Source organism: Ranitomeya imitator, chromosome 4 (assembly GCF_032444005.1).
Source record: "Ranitomeya imitator isolate aRanImi1 chromosome 4, aRanImi1.pri, whole genome shotgun sequence".
Classification (NCBI taxonomy): Eukaryota; Metazoa; Chordata; class Amphibia; order Anura; family Dendrobatidae; genus Ranitomeya; species Ranitomeya imitator.
Genome location: NC_091285.1, coordinates 1,961,388 through 1,976,678, shown reverse-complemented (window position 1 = coordinate 1,976,678; position 15,291 = coordinate 1,961,388). Strand labels below are relative to the sequence as shown.

Below are 15,291 nucleotides of genomic sequence, written 5' to 3'. Positions count from 1 at the left end.
TTTATTATGATGGAATATGGGCTGAACTGGATGGACAAATGTCTTTTTTCGGCCTTACTAACTATGTTACTATGTTACATGACTTTCTTTAACATCTTCACCAATAGATCTTAGCTGTGATATCACTTCCATCATTGAGAATATGTGCTTCTGCATATCGTCATTTGCACTCAATCTCATACTGTACAGCTTTCTTAATAAAAACAACTTGTGATTCAAGCTAGGTCTTTCATACAGTTTTCTTAATGCTTCCCACATTCCCTTAGCTGTTTCTTCATTTCTTATATGTATTAATTGAGCATCATCCACTAATAAGCTAATGGTGGCTCTCGCTTGTATATCCTTCTTATCCCATGTCTGATTATCTTGATCTGGTCTTGCTGTAACAATTACTTCCCATAGATCATCCTTAGATAACAACATCTCTACTTTGAATTTCCATAACTGATAATTTTCACTATTCAGTTTAGCTACTGTAAATTTCAGTTCTGTGTTACTCATCATCTTTATATAGTCTTACTTGTTTAGAGAGTTGTACTGAAGATATTCTCCTGTATGTCTTGTGAATTCTCTGCAATTACATCCAGCTTCTGGGATGCTGAATTCCTCTGTCACTCTGTATCTGGATTTAGTTCCTTCTGTTTACAGAGCTTATCTGTGTGCTCCGTTATCTGGGCTATAAACCAGGATCCTTCTGCCTGGGCTTGTAGTGCAGACCTGTAGTGTCTGGGGTGTCTGGGGTGCCTGGAGTTATCTGGGGTGCCTGGGCTGCCTGGGCCCATAACCTGTTGCAGAGTGCGTCTTCTTGCAGTCACTGCTGTACTTAAGGCCCCTTCACATTAAGCGACGCTGCAGCGATACCGACAACGATCCAGATCGCTGCAGCGTCGCTGTTTGGTCGCTGGAGAGCTGTCACACAGACCGCTCTCCAGCGACCAACGATGCCGGTAATCAGGGTAAATATCGGGTAACTAAGCGCAGGGCCGCGCTTAGTAACCCGATGTTTACCCTGGTTACCATGCTAAAAGTAAAAAAAAACAAACACTAGATACTTACCTACCGCTGTCTGTCCTCCAGCGCTGCGCTCTGCTTCTCTGCTCTCCTCCTGTACTGGCTGTGAGCCGGAAAGCAGAGCGGTGACGTCACCGCTCTGCTTTCCGGCTCACAGCCAGTACAGGAGGAGTGCAGAGCACAGCGCTGGAGGACAGACAGCGTTAGGTAAGTATCTAGTTTTTTTTTTTTTACTTTTAGCATGGTAACCAGGGTAAACATCGGGTTACTAAGCGCGGCCCTGCGCTTAGTTACCCGATGTTTACCCTGGTTACCAGTGAAGACATCGCTGGATCGGTGTCACACACGCCGATCCAGCGATGTCAGCAGGAGTCCAGCGACGAAATAAAGTTCTGGACTTTATTCAGCGACCAACGATCTCCCAGCAGGGGCCTGATCGTTGGTCGCTGTCACACATAACGATTTCATTAACGATATCGTTGCTACGTCACAAATAGCAACGATATCGTTAACAATATCGTTATGTGTGAAGGTACCTTTAGGAGAGCTTCAATCAGCAAGATATCTTGAGTAAACAGTATTTACTTCATACTGGATAAACATGAGATACAATTCAGTGTCACACAGTCCGTGCACTGAAGACAACACATTCATGAAGAAAAGCAAAACAGAATGTAAGAAAACAACCAACAACTGAGAGCTTCCCTCCCCACATTACAGCAAGTATATAACTTTACACACTATCGCCATCTACTGTCTGGTTAGTATAAAGTCCTCCTTTCACTTATAATAAGTTCTAATCTGTTGCATATGCCAACATGTTTTGTGTCATTGTCCTGCTGGAAGACCCATGACCTCTGAGGGAGACTCAGCTTTCTCACACTGGGCCCTACATTATGCTGCAAAATTTGTTGGTCGTCTTCAGACTTGATAATGCCATGCACACGGTCAAGCAGTCCAGTGCCAGAGGCAGCAAAGCAACCCCAAAACATCAGGGAACCTCCGCCATGTTTGACTGTAGGAACCGTGTTCTTTTCTTTGAATGCCTCTTTTTTTCTCCTGTAAACTCTATGTTTATGCCTTTGCCCAAAAAGCTCTACTTTTGTCTCATCTGACCAGAGAACATTCTTCCAAAACGTTTTAGGCTTTTTCAGGTAAGTTTTGGCAAACTCCAGCCTGGCTTTTTTGTATCTCGGGGTAAGAAGTGGGGTCTTCCTGGGTCTCCTACCATACAGTCCCTTTTCATTCAGACGCCGACGGACAGTACGGGTTGACACTGTAGTACCCTCGGACTGCAGGGCAGCTTGAACTTGTTTGGATCTTAGTCGAGGTTCTTTATCCAACATCCGCACAATCTTGCGTTGAAATCTCTTGTCAATTTTTCTTTTCCGTCCACATCTAGGGAGGTTAGCCACAGTGCCATGGGCTTTACACTTCTTGATGACACTGCGCACGGTAGACACAGGAACATTAAGGTCTTTGGAGATGGACTTGTAGCCTTGAGATTGCTCATGCTTCCTCACAATTTGGTTTCTCAAGTCCTCAGACAGTTCTTTGGTCTTCTTTCTTTTCTCCATGCTCAATGTGGTCACACAAGGACACAGGACAGAGGTTGAGTCAACTTTAATCCACGTCAACTGGCTGCAAGTGTGATTTAGTTATTGTCAACACCGGTTAGGTGCCACAGGTAAGTTACAGGTGCTGTTAATTACACACATTAGGGAAGCATCACAGGATTTTTCCAACAGTGCCAATACTTTTGTCCACCCCCTTTTTTATGTTTGGTGTGGAATTATATCCAATTTGGCTTTAGGACAATTCTTTTTGTGTTTTTTTCATTTAAGACAAATTAAATGAAGATAATAATACCAAAGAATTTGTGATTGCAATCATTTTCAGGAAGAAACTGAGTATTATCTGACAGAATTGCAGGGGTGTCAATACTTTTGGCCATGACTGTATGAAGAGGACATACCGTGCGGGCCAGCGGGGGCCGGGGGTCATCTCGGACCATGTGGAGCCGGAGCTGGACACTGCGCTTCCTCTGGAGAGCGGCGTGACTGCGCAGACTGTGACCACTGCAATGCAGAGCAGAGCTGACATATGGCGGCAACGCAGAGCAGAGCTGAGATACGGCGGCAACGCAGAGCAGAGCTGAGATACAGCGGCAACGCAGAGCAGAGCTGAGATACAGAGTCAATGCAGGGCAAGGCTGACATATGGCAGCAACACAGAGCAAAGCTGAGATACGGCGGCAACGCAGAGCTGAGATATGACTGCAATGCAGAGCAGAGCTGAGATATGGCAGCAACGCAGAGCAGAGGTGAGACATGGCAGCAACGCAGAGCAGAGCTGAGATACGGTGGCAACATAGAGCTGAGATATGACTGCAAAGCAGAGCTGAGATACGGGAGCAACTCAGAGCAGAGCTGAGATACGGCGGCAACACAAGGCAAAGCTGAGATATGACTGCAACACAGAGCAGAGCTGAGATACGGTGGCAACGCAGAGCAGAGCTGAGATATGGCGGCAACGCAGGGCAAAGCCGAGATATGACTGCAACGCAGAGCAGAGCTGAGATACGGCGGCAACGCAAGGAAAAGCTGAGATACGGTGGCAACGCAGAGCTGAGATATGACGTCAACGCAGAGCAGAGCTGAGATACGGCAGCAAAGCAGAGCTGAGATACGGCAGCAATGCAGAGCAGAGCTGAGATACGGTGGCAACGCAGAGCAGAGCTTTCCCACGATGGCGGAGAAAATTGCGCGGGAGCCCACGCCAATTTTTTCCGTGATTTAACCCTTTATTTTAACAGCTAGAGCCCCCACATTTGACACGAAGACACTTCTTACATTAGTAGTGAGGAATATGTAACAAAAAAAGGGATATGAGATGGTTTACTGTATGTAATCATGTCTCATATCATGTCGGGTTTCGGAAGGAGAAAGCAAAAGCCGGCAATTGAATTACCGGCATTTAAGCTATCTAGCGCTGTATGAAATAAATATAAATATATATATATATATATATATATATATATATATATATATACTGTATTTATATATATATATATATATATTTATATATACTCTCACTGATTATATATATATATATATATATATATATATATATATATATATATATATATGTGTGTATATATATATATATATATATATATATATATATATATATATATATATATAAAACATAAAAATTGGAACAGCACAATGCTCACCGGTGGGTGCCTGGCCTCCTGGGCAGAATGGTCCACTCATCTGCCCACATAAATACAAAAATCAGCAAATGAAGGCAGCACTCCAAATCCTCATGCAGGTAAAAATGTGACTTTTATTGAACCCACATCTCTGTGCGACGTTTCGGCTCACACTGAGCCTTTTTCAAGCCTTGCATGAGGATTTGGAGTGCTGCCTTCATTTGCTGATTTATATATATATATATACATATATATATATATACTGTATATATGTTTTCATGAATATTTGATCCCATGGATCCAATGTATAGCCGTAAGTCGGTTTTGCAAGCCGGCGAGAATCTCGCAGTACAGATGCCATACGGATTACATACAGAGGTTTACATGCCCAACATACGCTGCCACACCCTGCCTACGGAGGAGATACGGGTCACTGTTTTGGGAACATTTCTGCGTATTACACCTGGATAATACGGACCGTATTGCCCTACGCCTAGTGTGACGCCGGCCTAATGGTGGGCAGGGTGTGGCTTGACGCTGCAGGTGACCAATCCTGCAAAGCCACTTTCCCACTCACTGGGGAATTCTTTTGTCTGAGACCTTGGAATAAGGTAAAGAACTGTCCGATCAGTGCATGTCATTAACCAGCCCTTTAGTGATGTCACAAGCTCAGAAGTATAAGTCACTGTACTCTTAGCCCAGCCTGCAGTCTTGGCCGGGAAGTGATCTAACACCAGCTTGGCAAAGCTGTTCCATGCACCTGGATGTATTTATCCTAAGCCACAGTTCAGCCAAGATGATACCATGACATAACCTGTAACTGTGCTCTTTTCAACGTTAATCCTATTTTATTTTGTATCCTCTGAAGTGAATCACGCCACTGATTTGGGTTGGCTCCGGACCTGTTAACCCTTGTGGAATCAGAGCTGGTGGCAGCATACCTTGTTCTGCGCGATTGGGAATCTTTGCAGAGACCGGCGGCGTTGATAATTATTGTTCCTGCCTGTGTGGGAGGAGTTAATCGCCCTCGCTGCAGCGTGCCCAATAGCCAGTACATAGCAGGAAGCCTTTCTGGTGACTAATTACCCCAGGTGTAGCAACCTTACTGGCCTGAGGGTAAGGGGGGGCGCCAGAGAGCTGCAAGTTCCAAACCGGAACTGGGAAGTAGGATATAGATAAATCCCCTTCAGAAGGAACCAGGGGCAACCAAACAACCCCGGTTCAGGACAAATTGGTGTGAGTAGTGGGGACGATAAAGATATCCTCCCTGAGATCCCTGACACATTGGTGGGACCTGTGACATAGTGTTGGCAGTCACGGTGTGAACTGTGACATATTGCAGCAATGCAGCTGAGATACGGTGGCAACGCAGAGCTGAGATACGGTGGCAGCATGGAGCATAGCTGAGATACCGCTGCAAAGCATAGCAGAGCTGAGAAATGGCTGCAACGCAGAGTAGAGCTACCCAGTGACTGCATAGTTTATATACACCTCCGATCCCAGCACATGGGTATATATATATACTCCGATACAATCACCGCTGCCACCAATCATCAGTACAGTCACACACTTGACTGACGATTGATGGACGGGGCCGAGGCTGCTATCACTAGTCAGGTTACTGGGCGCTTCCCAGTGGCCATATAGTATATACACCTCTGATCCCAGCACACAGGTATATATATATACTCCGGTACAGTTACAGTCAAGCTCAACAATAGCCAAAGACAATCCAGCTGCCACTAATCATTTACTACAGGCCGATAGGACGCCGCCCGTTACTGGTAACGTGGGGCCTCACGAGGCTTCAGGGTGCGGTTTATAGAGTAAGAGGAGTGAAGCTGTTACATTTCTATCATTAATCCCACAATTCGGCCGAAGTGATAAATACACAAGAGATGTTAGAGGGGACGACACAACACAGTGTGTACAGGCGCATAAATAACCGGGAGAAACAAGAAAGGCACTAGACCTGATGTCACAGGAATGGCGCAGATCTGCAGGACGGGGTCACATCACAGGAGGGGGCCACATCACAAGAGGGGCCACATCACAGAAGCAGCCGCTTCACAGGAGGAGGGCCGCATCACAGGAGGAGCCGAAATAAAGGAGGGGGGCAGCATAACAGGAGGAGCCTCATCACAGGAGGGGCAATATCACAGGAGGGGTCACATCAAAGAAGGGGCCACATCACAGGAGGGGCCTAATTATAGGAGGAGGGCCGCATCACAGGAAGAGGCTGCATCACAGGAAGGGGGCCAAATTACAGGAAGGGGGCCAAAGTATAGAAGGGGGGCCAAAGTATAGGAGGGGCCGCATCACAGATAGGGTGCCACATTACAGGAAGGGGGATGCATCACAGGAAGAGGGACACATCACAGGAATGGTGCCGCATCACAGAAGGAAGCCGCATCACTGGAGGGGCCACATCACAAGATGGGCCACATATCAAAAGGGGCTGCACCACAGGAAAGGGCTGCACCACAGAAAGGGACCACATCAAGGGAGGGGACCGCATTATAGGAGGGGCTGCATCACAGGCAGGGGCCGCATGAAAGGAGGGGCCGCATCACAGCATGGGCCTCACCACATGAAGGAGCCTCAACACATGAAGGAGCCACACCACACGAAGGGGCCACATCACAGGAGGGGGCTGCATCACAGGAAGAGGACGTATCACAGAAAGGGGCCGCATCACAGGAAGGGGCCGCATCAAAAGAGGAGCCGCATCACAGCATGGGCCTCACCACATGAAGGAGCCTCACCACACGAAGGGGCCACATCACAGGAGGGGGCTGCATCACAGGAGGGGGCTGCATCAAAAGAGGAGCCGCATCACAGGATGTGTTGCATCACACGAAGGGGCCACACCACATGAAGGGGCCGCACCACATGAAGGGGGTGATCATGCACCTCAAAAACATTTCTAGAATTCAACCCTTTCTTACTTTCAACTCTGCAAAAACTCTTACTGTTTCTCTTATTCATCTCGTCTGCACTATTGTAACTCTCTAATAATCGGCCTCCCTCTTACCAAAATCTCCCCTCCCCAATCTGTCCTGAATGCTGCAGCCAGGATCATATTCCTCACCAATCATTATACCAATGCCTCTACCTTGTGCCAGTCATTACACTGGTTACCCATCCACTCCAGAATCCAGTACAAACTTATTACCCTCATCCACAAAGCACTCCATGGCTCAGCACCACCCTACATCTCCTCTCTGGTATCAGTTTACCACCCTACCCGTGCTCTCCATGGCTCAGCACCACCTTACATCTCCTCCCTGGTCTCAGTCTACCACCCTAAACATGCTCTCCATGGCTCAGCACCACCCTACATCTCCTCCCTGGTCTCAGTCTATCACCCTACCCATGCTCTCCATGGCTCAGCACCACCCTACATCTCCTCCCTGGTATCAGTTTACCACCCTACCCGTGCTCTCCATGGCTCAGCACCACCCTACATCTCCTCCCTGGTCTCAGTCTACCACCCTAAACATGCTCTCCATGGCTCAGCACAACCCTACATCTCCTCCCTGGTCTCAGTCTACCACCCTACCCGTGCTCTCCATGGCTCAGCACCACCCTACATCTCCTCCCTGGTATCAGTTTACCACCCTACCCGTGCTCTCCATGGCTCAGCATCACCCTACATCTCCTCCCTGGTCTCAGTCTACCACCCTAAACATGCTCTCCATGGCTCAGCACCACCCTACATCTCCTCCCTGGTCTCAGTCTACCACCCTACCCGTGCTCTCCATGGCTCAGCACCACCCTACATCTCCTCCCTGGTATCAGTTTACCACCCTACCCGTGCTCTCCATGGCTAAGCACCACCCTACATCTCCTCCCTGGTCTCAGTCTACCACCCTAAACATGCTCTCCATGGCTTAGCACCACCCTACATCTCCTCGCTGGTCTCAGTCTACCACCCTACCCGTGTTCTCCATGGCTCAGCACCACCCTACATCTCCTCCCTGGTCTCAGTCTACCACCCTACCCATGCTCTCCATGGCTCAGCACCACCCTACATCTCCTCCCTGGTCTCAGTCTACCACTCTACCCGTGCCCTCCATGGCTCAACACCACCCTACATCTCCTCCCTGGTCTCAGTCTACCACCCTACCCGTGCTCTCCATGGCTCAGCCCCACCCTACATCTCCTCCCTGGTATCAGTTTTCCACCCTACCCGTGCTCTCCATGGCTCAGCACCACCCTACATCTCCTCCCTGGTCTCAGTCTACCACCCTACCCGTGCTCTCCGTGGCTCAGCACCACCCTACATCTCCTCCCTGGTATCAGTTTACCACCCTACCCGTGCTCTCCATGGCTCAGCACCACCCTACATCTCCTCCCTGGTCTCTGCCTACCACCCTACCCATGCCCTCCATGGCTCAGCACCACCCTACATCTCCTCTCTGGTCTCAGTCTACCACCCTACCCGTGCCCTCCGCTCCGCTAATGACCTCAGGTTAGCATCCTCAATAATCAGAACCTCCCACTCCCATCTCCAAGACTTTACACGTGCTGCGCTGATTCTTTGGAATTCACTACCCAGGGTAATACGATTAATCCCCAATCCCCATAGTTCTAAGCGTGTCCTAAAAATGCATTTGTGCAGACTGGCCTACCGCCTCAACGCATTAACCCAACGATCCCTGTGTTGCCCATTTACATTTTTTTACCATCACCAGGTTCCTCGCATCATGTTCTCACATGCTTTATACATTTAATTAGCCCTCTGTGTCTGTACTGTTACATACTTAGGCTGTTAACTGGTTCATGCAGCTTTACATGAACAACCGAGCCTTACACTAATAATAATAATAATAATCTTTATTTATATAGCGCCAACATATTCCGCAGCGCTTTACAGTTTAACAGTTTCAAACACAACAGTCATAAGTGACAACATTAACAATACAATAATTAAAGCCCAATAAGCCGCCCCTGCTTGTGAGAGCTTACAATCTACAATGAGGTGGGGGAGATACAAAGTACAGGTGTGTATTTACAATGATGTATTTACAACGAGGGTCCGGCCATCTTCAGGGGGTGGGGGATAGATGGGGATAGTGAATGGGCTACACACAAACATAACATGACTTTGATTACTGAATGTGATAGGCCGCTCTGAACAAATGAGTTTTGAGCGAGCGCCTAAAACGATGCAAATTGTGGATGGTCCTAATATCTTGGGGTAGAGCATTCCAGAGGATTGGCGCAGCACGGGAGAAGTCTTGGAGTCGGGAGTGGGAGGTAGGGATTAGTGCAGAGGTTAGTCGAAAGTCATTTGCAGAGCGCAGAGGTCGGTTAGGCCGATACAGAAATGAGGGAGGAGATGTATGGGGGCCGCACTGTGGAGAGCTTTGTGGGTGAGAACAAGTACTTTGAACTGTATCCTGTAATGAATGGGCAGCCAGTGTAATGACTGGCGAAGAGCGGACGCGTCCGAGTAACGATTAGCCAGGTGGACGACCCTGGCTGCCGCATTAAGGATGGACTGGAGAGGGGAAAGTCACGTGAGGGGGAGGTCAATTAATAGAGCGTTACAGTAGTCCAGGCGGGAGTGGATCAGGGCGACAGTGAGGGTTTTTGTTGTTTCCATGGTGAGAAAAGGGCGAATTCTAGAGATGTTCTTTAGGTGTAAGCGGCACGAGCGGGCAAGAGATTGTATATGGGAGGTGAAGGAGAGATCGGAGTCAAAGGTAACACCCAGACAGCGCGCCTGCTGCCGGGGTGTTATTATGGTGCCACCCACGGAGAGGGAAATGTCAGATTTAGGGAGGTTAGTAGATGGCGGGAGCAGAAGAAGTTCAGTTTTGGAGAGGTTGAGTTTCAGATAGAGAGCGGACATGATGTCAGAGACTGCGGACAGACAGTCAGTGGTGTTCTGTAGTACAGCGGGGGTAAGGTCAGGGGAGGATGTATATAGTTGTGTGCCATCAGCATAAAGATGGTACTGAAAGCCAAATCTGCTGATGGTCTGTCCAATTGGGGCCGTGTAGAGAGAGAACAGAAGGGGGCCAAGGACTGAGCCCTGAGGTACCCCGACAGTGAGAGGAAGAGGAGATGAAGTGGAGCCGGAGAACAGAACACTGAAGGAGCGGTCAGAAAGATAGGAGGAGAACCAGGAGAGAGCAGTGTCCTTAATGCCTAGTGACTGGAGCCTAGAGAGTAGGAGACGGGGGTCAACAGTGTCGAAAGCTGCAGAAAGGTCGAGAAGAATGAGCAGAGAGTGGTCACCATAACGTTTTGCTGTCAGAAGGTCATTGGTCACTTTGATGGGTGCAGTTTCTGTCGAATGTAGGGGGCGGAAGCCGGACTGTGAAGGGTCTAAGGCCATGTGCACACGTACAGTATTTTTCATGTTTTTTCGCTATAAAAACGTGATAAAAACGCGAAAAAAAAACGCTTACATATGCCTCCTGTTATTTACAGTGTATTCCGCATTTTTTGTGCAAATGTTGCATTTTTTTCCGCGAAAAAATCGAATCGCGGAAAAAAAAGCAACATGTTCATTAAATTTGCGGAATTGCGGGGATTACGCACACCTAGGAGTGCATTGTTCTGCTTACTTTCCGCGTGGGGCTGTGCACACCATGCGGGAAGTAAGCAGATTATGTGTGGTTGGTACCCAGGGTGGAGGAGAGGAGACTCTCCTCCACGGACTGGGCACCATGTAATTGGTAAAAAAAAAAAGAATTAAAATAAAAAATAGTCATATACTCACCTTCGATGTCTTCCCGCCTCTCTGCGCTGCATGCTGCCGCTTCTGTTCCTATAGATGCTCTGTGTGAAGGACCTGCGATGACATCGCCGTCTTGTGATTGGTTGCGCGACCGCTCATGTGACCGCTCACGTGACCGCGACGTCATGGAAGGTCCTGCACACACACACCATCTATAGGAACGGACGCCGCTGAGGAGATCGGCTGTCTGCAGGGTGAGTATAACCATTTTTTAAATTTTTTTTTATTATTTTTAAACATTCTATCTTTTACTATTGATGCTGCATAGGCAGCATCTATAGTAAAAAGTTGGTAACACTTGTCAAACACTATGTTTGTGTGACCAACCTGTCAGTCAGTTTTCCAAGCGATGCTACAGATCGCTTGGAAAACTTTAGCATTCTGCTAGCTAATTACGCTTGCAAAATGCTAAGAAAAACGGGGGAAAAAAAGCAAAAAAAAAATGCGGATTTCATGCAGAAAATTTCCGGTTTTCTTCAGGAAATTTCTGCAAGAAATCCTGACGTGTGCACATACCCTAAGAGGGAGTGAATGGAGAGGCAACGGGTAAGGCTACTTTCACACTAGCGTTTTCTGCAATCCGTCACAATGCGTCGTTTTGCAGAAAAAACGCATCCTGCTAAAGTGCTTGCAGGATGCGTTTTTTCCCCATAGACTTGCATTGACGACGCATTTGCGACGGATTGCCACACGTCGCATCCGTCGAGCGACGGATGCGTCGTGCTTTTGCAGACAGTTGGGAGAAAAAAACGCTACATGTAACGTTTTTTTCTCCTGACGGACCGCTTTTTCCGACCACGCATGCGCGGCCGGAACTCCGCCCCCACCTCCCCGCACCTTACAATGGGGCAGCGGATGCGCCGGAAAAATGCATCCGCTGCACCCATTGTGCAATGCAGCAAACGCTAGCGTCAGAATCTCTCCCCGACGCATTGCGACGGGGAGATTCCGATGCTAGTGTGAAAGAAGCCTAAGGCGGGAGTATATCAGGCGCTCCAAGAGTTTAGAGATGAAGGGGAGATTGGAGACCGGTCTGTAGTTGTTTATGCAGGATGGGTGGAGAGTGGGTTTCTTTAGTAATAGAGTAATGATAGAGTGTTTGAAGTAGGAGGGGAAAATGCCAGAGGAGAGGGAGAGATTAAAGATTGTAGTTAGGTGAGCTGTGACGACTGGAGAGAGAGACTGGAGGAGGTGTGAGGAAATGGGGTCAGTAGTGCATGTAGTCGGATGAGAAGAGGAGAGGAGCTTGGAGACCTTCTGTGATGGGATTAAATGTGGAGAGTGAGCCAGGGCTGTTTCACTCTGCGTTTGGAGATTCTGAGGGTGAGGGGAGCTACTTGGTCCAGGATGCTTCTAAGAGTGTCATTGAAGTGATGTACCGCCACATCAGGACAGGAAAAAGAAGAGATTGGGGGCAATGATGAGTGTAGGGAGTCTGAAAGTGTATGAGATATAATAGCATTAGTAGATTTCTGAATGTGTGGTAGGTAGGAGGGTGCTGGGGTGAGCGAAGATTTGTGATCGTGAAGGAGAGAATGTTGTGGTCAGAGAGGGGAAGCAGTGAGTTATCTAGATAGGAGATTGAGCAGAGCCGGGCACAGTGGCATATCCAGGGGGGGGGGGCAGCTGGGGCATGTGCCCCGGGCGCAGCCGACAGGGGGGAGTCAGCGGGCCGCCTGATGATGCGGCGGTCCAAGGAGGCTCGGGTGGGACTGCACTTGTCCCGCAGCAGAGCCCCTCCACTGCAGAGAGCCGCGCACCACAGCTATTGCTGCTGCAGCTCTGTGCGCACAGGACCTGTGATGAGATAACAGGAGGGGAGGAGTCAGGAGTCACATGATCAAGGGCCTCCGTGTAGTGCAGGACTCTGCTGGTTGTCATGGTGCTGGACGAGGGTAAGCTTTTGTGTGGGGTCAGGAGTGGTTTGTGTGGATGTAGCAGAGCCATGTGTACGAGGTGTACGGAGTGGAAGCCGTGTGTGCAAGGTGTATGGAGCGGAGCTGGTTGTGTGCAAGGTGTATGGAGCGGAGCTGGTTGTGTGCAAGGTGTATGGAGCGAAGCTGGGTGTGTACAGAGCAGAGCCTTGTGTGTACGAGGTGTACAGAGCGGAGCTGGGTGTGTGCAAGGTGTATGGAATAAGCTGGGTGTGTACGGAGCAGAGCCGTGTGTGTACGAGGTGTACAGAGAGGAACTGGGTGTGTGCAAGGTGTATTGTTATGACCCCAATGGCGAGGGTCTCAGAGGAACGTGGAAGTCTGCAAGATACAAAAATCCAGCTCATAGGGCAGTGGTAACTGGGTTGACCATATATCTACTCCTAACGCCAACACTAGAAGTAGCCGGGGGTCATACCTACGTTGATCCTAGATGACTCGCGCCAGCCGGAGAATCTAAATACCCCTAGTAGAGGAAAACAAAGACCTCTCTTGCCTCCAGAGAAAGGGACCCCAAAGCAGGATAGAAGCCCCCCACAAATAATAACGGTGAGGTAAGAGGAAATGACAAACACAGAAATGAACCAGGTTTAGCACAGAGAGGCCCGCTAACTAATAGCAGAATATAGAAAGGTAACTTATATGGTCAACAAAAAACCCTATCAAAAATCCACACTGGAAATTCAAGAACCCCCGAACCGTCTAACGGTCCGGGGGGAGAACACCAGCGCCCTAGAGCTTCCAGCAAAAGTCAGGATACAGATTAGGAACAAGCTGGACAAAAATACAAAACCAAAAACAAATAGCAAAAAGCAAAGTAATTGACTTAGCTGAATAACCGGACCAGGATCAGTAGACAAGAGCACAGCAGATTAGCTCTGATAACTACGTTGCCAGGCATAGAACTGAGTGTCCAGGGAGCTTATAAAGCAACGCCCCTAACTAACGACCCAGGTGCGGATAAAAGGAAAGACAGAAAAACCAGAGTCAAAAAACTAGTAACCACTAGAGGGAGCCAAAAAGCAAATTCACAACAGTACCCCCCCCTTAGTGAGGGGTCACCGAACCCTCACCACGACCACCAGGGCGATCAGGATGAGCGGCATGAAAGGCACGAACTAAATCGGCCGCATGAACATCAGAGGCGACCACCCAGGAATTATCCTCCTGACCATAGCCCTTCCACTTGACCAGGTACTGAAGTCTTCGCCTGGAGAGGCGAGAATCCAAGATCTTCTCCACCACGTACTCCAACTCGCCCTCAACCAACACCGGAGCAGGAGGCTCAGCAGAAGGAACTACAGGCACAACGTACCGCCGCAACAAGGACCTATGAAATACATTGTGAATAGCAAACGACACAGGAAGATCCAGACGAAAAGATACAGGATTAAGGATTTCCAATATCTTGTAAGGACCAATAAAACGAGGTTTAAATTTGGGAGAGGAGACCTTCATAGGAACAAAGCGGGAAGAAAGCCATACCAAATCCCCAACGCGTAGTCGGGGACCCACACCGCGGCGGCGGTTGGCAAAGCGCTGAGCCCTCTCCTGTGACAACTTCAAGTTGTCCACCACATGATTCCAGATCCGCTGCAACCTATCCACCACAGAATCCACCCCAGGACAGTCAGAAGACTCCACATGACCTGAAGAAAAGCGAGGATGGAAACCAGTGTTGCAGAAAAAAGGCGAAACCAAGGTGGCGGAACTAGCCCGATTATTAAGGGCAAACTCAGCCAACGGCAAGAATGTCACCCAATCGTCCTGATCAGCAGAGACAAAACACCTCAAATAAGCCTCCAAAGTCTGATTGGTTCGCTCCGTCTGTCCATTAGTCTGAGGATGGAAAGCAGAGGAAAACGACAAATCAATGCCCATCCTACTACAAAAGGATCGCCAGAACCTGGAAACGAACTGGGATCCTCTATCTGACACAATATTCTCAGGGATGCCGTGCAAACGAACCACGTTCTGGAAAAACACAGGAACCAGATCGGAAGAGGAAGGCAGCTTAGGCAAAGGAACCAAATGGACCATCTTGGAGAAGCGATCACATATCACCCAGATAACAGACATGCCCTGAGATAGCGGAAGATCAGAAATGAAATCCATGGAGATATGTGTCCAAGGTCTCTTCGGGACAGGCAAGGGCAAGAGCAACCCGCTGGCACGAGAACAGCAAGGCTTAGCTCTAGCACAAGTCCCACAGGACTGCACAAATGACCGCACATCCCTTGACAAAGAAGGCCACCAAAAGGACCTGGCCACCAGATCTCTGGTGCCAAAAATTCCCGGGTGACCTGCCAACACCGAGGAATGAACCTCGGAAATGACTCTGCTGGTCCACTTATCCGGAACAAACAGTCTGTCAGGTG

The 15,291-nt window shown here is 48.7% G+C and overlaps 1 protein-coding gene across 1 annotated transcript in view; it reads right to left on the bottom strand.

The window, feature by feature from the left end:
• Nucleotides 1-15,291, bottom strand: part of PIK3C2G (phosphatidylinositol-4-phosphate 3-kinase catalytic subunit type 2 gamma) — a 179,439-nt gene that overhangs the window by 75,257 nt on the left and 88,891 nt on the right. Inside the window, exon 7 of the mRNA XM_069762752.1 lies at nucleotides 2,987-3,089. Within this exon, the coding sequence (XP_069618853.1) occupies nucleotides 2,987-3,089 (103 nt within the window). The remainder of the gene's footprint in view (nucleotides 1-2,986; nucleotides 3,090-15,291) is intronic.